Here is a 3,051-nt window from a genome sequence, read left to right on the forward strand (position 1 = left end):
TAGGGAAAGCATCTTGTTGTGAGCTCTTCCTTTGCCTTCTACTAGTAAATCTGTTTTGTCAGTGAACAAGTAGGGAAGCTTTATGTGGTCCCTGCTCCTGGACTCTAGCTATGCTGTCCTAATGGATTGATTTCTCTTGGTCTTAACTCCTGAATTGCAATTTCAGATAAAACACAGTCATTTGTTTCTGCAAACCCAGGTGCCTAATTTTGTTACTGAGCTGAGTGGGTGCAGAGCAGTGAGCTGCAAGCTACAAGGCTGCAAGCTGCAAAGTTGCTAAGTATATAATGGAGAGCCCCTGCCACAAAAGATAAGGGTAGTGGCTAGAGGGGGCAGAGCCAAAGGGGACTGTGAGCAGGGCTTTAGTACAGAGTAGGCAGTCTTGCCCAGGCAGGGGAACAGAGACAAGCTTCTTGTAAAAGAGGGAGACTGGCAAAACCTAGGCCAAGTGGCAGGGGGAAGAGAGAGGCAGAGAGACTGTGGCTTGAAGAGGAGAGACTCTGATGATAGGAAAGGAGGAAATACACCCAGAAGGCTGAGACCTGTTTATATTAACCTAGGGGGAGTCCAGAGGAGAGACTGCACCCAAAGCAGTGAGGACTGCTTATGTTAACCCGGGGGAGTCCTGAGGAGTGGATGTACCCATAGGATTGTGGGGATTGGGGAATGTTTAAGTTGGCCCAGGAGAGCAGGAGCCACCCAAGGGCTATTTATGTTGATACGAGAGGGGTTTGCTTTTTTTCCTTTTGTGCTCATTTGTTGGTAACACCTGGCAGACCAGAGTGGCTGTGAGGGGAGGTATGAAGGCTATGCAGCAGAGTGCCCAGCATCCTGTGATTATTTTTTTTTTCCTTCCCCCCTGTGTTTTTTTGTTTGTTTGTTTGTTTTGTTTGGGGGATTTTTGTTGGGTTTTTTGTTGTTGGGTTTTTTTGGTTTACCCATTCCTCTCCTTTTCTGTTGTGAGTCTTAGAGAGGAAGTTAGGGAGCTAGATGCTTTGTCTAGGTAGAGGCACAGATGGGGGATGAGGCCCTGACTTACGCTAGGTGGACTACAATGCAACAGAGTTGGAGCCACAGCTAAGGCTACAGAGGGAATGTGGGGGAGAAAAGGTCATCCTTGCACTACTCAGGTCGGTATCCAGAAGAAGTTGGGAGGCAAGGCACCCTCACCTAAACTCTGGTCACCTAGAGGCAGCCTCCTAAATATCGTTCTAACTATAACATCAAGGTGTGGTAGGCGAAAGAGAGAGGGGAGCCAGCTAAGGAGGCTGAGGCAGGTAGACAGGTGCTATACAGCCACCAGTGGGTGACACAACCACCCCTGGAGGTGCACCCTGCTACAGACAGATATAGGTAGCTCAATGATGAGCAGTGTGGGTAAAAGGCACTTAAGGTGTCACTTGAGTAAAATGAGGGCTTCCTCCCAATCCTATAATAAGTAAGATCAAAGGCATGGCAGGAGAGTATAGGGTAACGCCCTGGGAAAGTGGAGTGCCAAACAGGCCTGAGTCAACTGTCAGAGGGCCTTGGAAGTAGAGGCCTATTACAGTATATGATACGAATGTGTTTTATGACAGGAGGCTGTAAAATAAGGTCAAAATTCAGAGGCAGCAGTTCTACATATAGGTTATAGGGAACTTATTGGTTCAAGAACTGGACGATTGGATTTAGAGCTCATTAACTTTGGTAAGGTTAGTAACATACTGGCAAGCATGTGGGAATGAGAATAATTAGCATACCTAATGGAAGAATGGTAATTGTAGCAGGAAAAATAGCCAGAGGGAGTGAAATAAAACAGTTTTTTCCCATCTTTCTTGTACTTATGCTGTCCTGTTAATTGCTTTTCCTGTTACTCTCCTATTTAGCATCCCATGACACATGAAAGAGCTATTTTCTGATGGTGAGCTGCTATCTCTGACTTTGTGCCAGATACCAGCATCAATTAACATATCACTAAGCATGAATTCTTTGCAGTTCTCTATCACAGTGACTATTTGTCATTACCATTTTGAAAAATACCTTTAATTTTGTGTTCAAGCCCCCCTTTTTTTTTCCTTTAATAATCCTACTGCATTACCAAGAGCATATCATTTCAAACACAGAACAGGCTGTCAGTTTTTTGTTTCTGCAATGGATACTGAACTAAATCTCTTTCCCAAGGTGGCCTTAACCTGTACCCAGATCTGGTGGACCACAGAGGTTGGAATTGCCTTTGCCAGACTAGAAGAAGGTTATGAAAATGCAATGAAGGAGTACTACAAGAAGCAAGTGACCCAGTTGAATACTCTCATCACCATGCTCATTGGTCATCTCTCCAAGGGTGATAGACAGAAAATCATGACCATATGTACCATTGACGTCCATGCTCGGGATGTAGTATCTAAGATGATAGCTCAAAAGGTTTGGTTCCATCCCACATGGAATGACCCCTTTTAAATTGCTGTCCTAGCAATGTCTAGTGCTCCAATAACAAACAGCCTATTGAGTTAACAGAATATGGTCCAACACTGCCATCTTTAATCCTAATGGAAACGGGTATTGCACCCATACCCACTCATATCCCAATCCCGCTCTATATAACAGACATTCCAGTTACTACTTGTTTCTCTTGAAATGGCGTAAATGGCTTTTCCTTTGGGGGTAAAAATACATCATTTTTGCATGAGCTGCCGAAACCCTCACAATAAATCAGCAACTGTGCAGTGTGACGGACCTTAAAGCACCACAGGGCTTGTGTTCAGTCATCTGCTAATGCAAGTTAGAGGTTCAGTGAATGGTTTTGCCACTCCACCTCCCCAATGCTCAGCTCAGGCATGTGTTAATAGGCCAGTAAAATGCATTCCTAATGGATAATGGGTGCTATCACATTTACAGAGTAATGGAGTTTTTATGTTTGGAGGTTTCGTCCCACTGGAGAGGTACACAAGTAGATCATGAGAAGTACAGCCAAGCTAAGTCTTCTATATTGTTTTGGGCCTGATCCTAAATCCATTGAAATCAGTGTGAAGATCCCCATTGACTCCATTCGGTTTTGGATTGATCACCTTCCCT

General features: G+C 44.5%; 1 protein-coding gene across 1 annotated transcript in view; it reads left to right on the plus strand.

Moving 5' to 3' along the window:
• The window catches only part of DNAH9 (dynein axonemal heavy chain 9), a 524,795-nt gene that overhangs the window by 154,801 nt on the left and 366,943 nt on the right, over positions 1-3,051 (plus strand). Inside the window, exon 25 of the mRNA XM_025202178.1 lies at positions 2,161-2,400. Coding sequence (XP_025057963.1) covers positions 2,161-2,400 — 240 coding nt within the window. The remainder of the gene's footprint in view (positions 1-2,160; positions 2,401-3,051) is intronic.

Source organism: Alligator sinensis, unplaced genomic scaffold, assembly GCF_000455745.1.
Source record: "Alligator sinensis unplaced genomic scaffold, ASM45574v1 scaffold77_2, whole genome shotgun sequence".
NCBI classification, from domain to species: domain Eukaryota; kingdom Metazoa; phylum Chordata; order Crocodylia; family Alligatoridae; genus Alligator; species Alligator sinensis.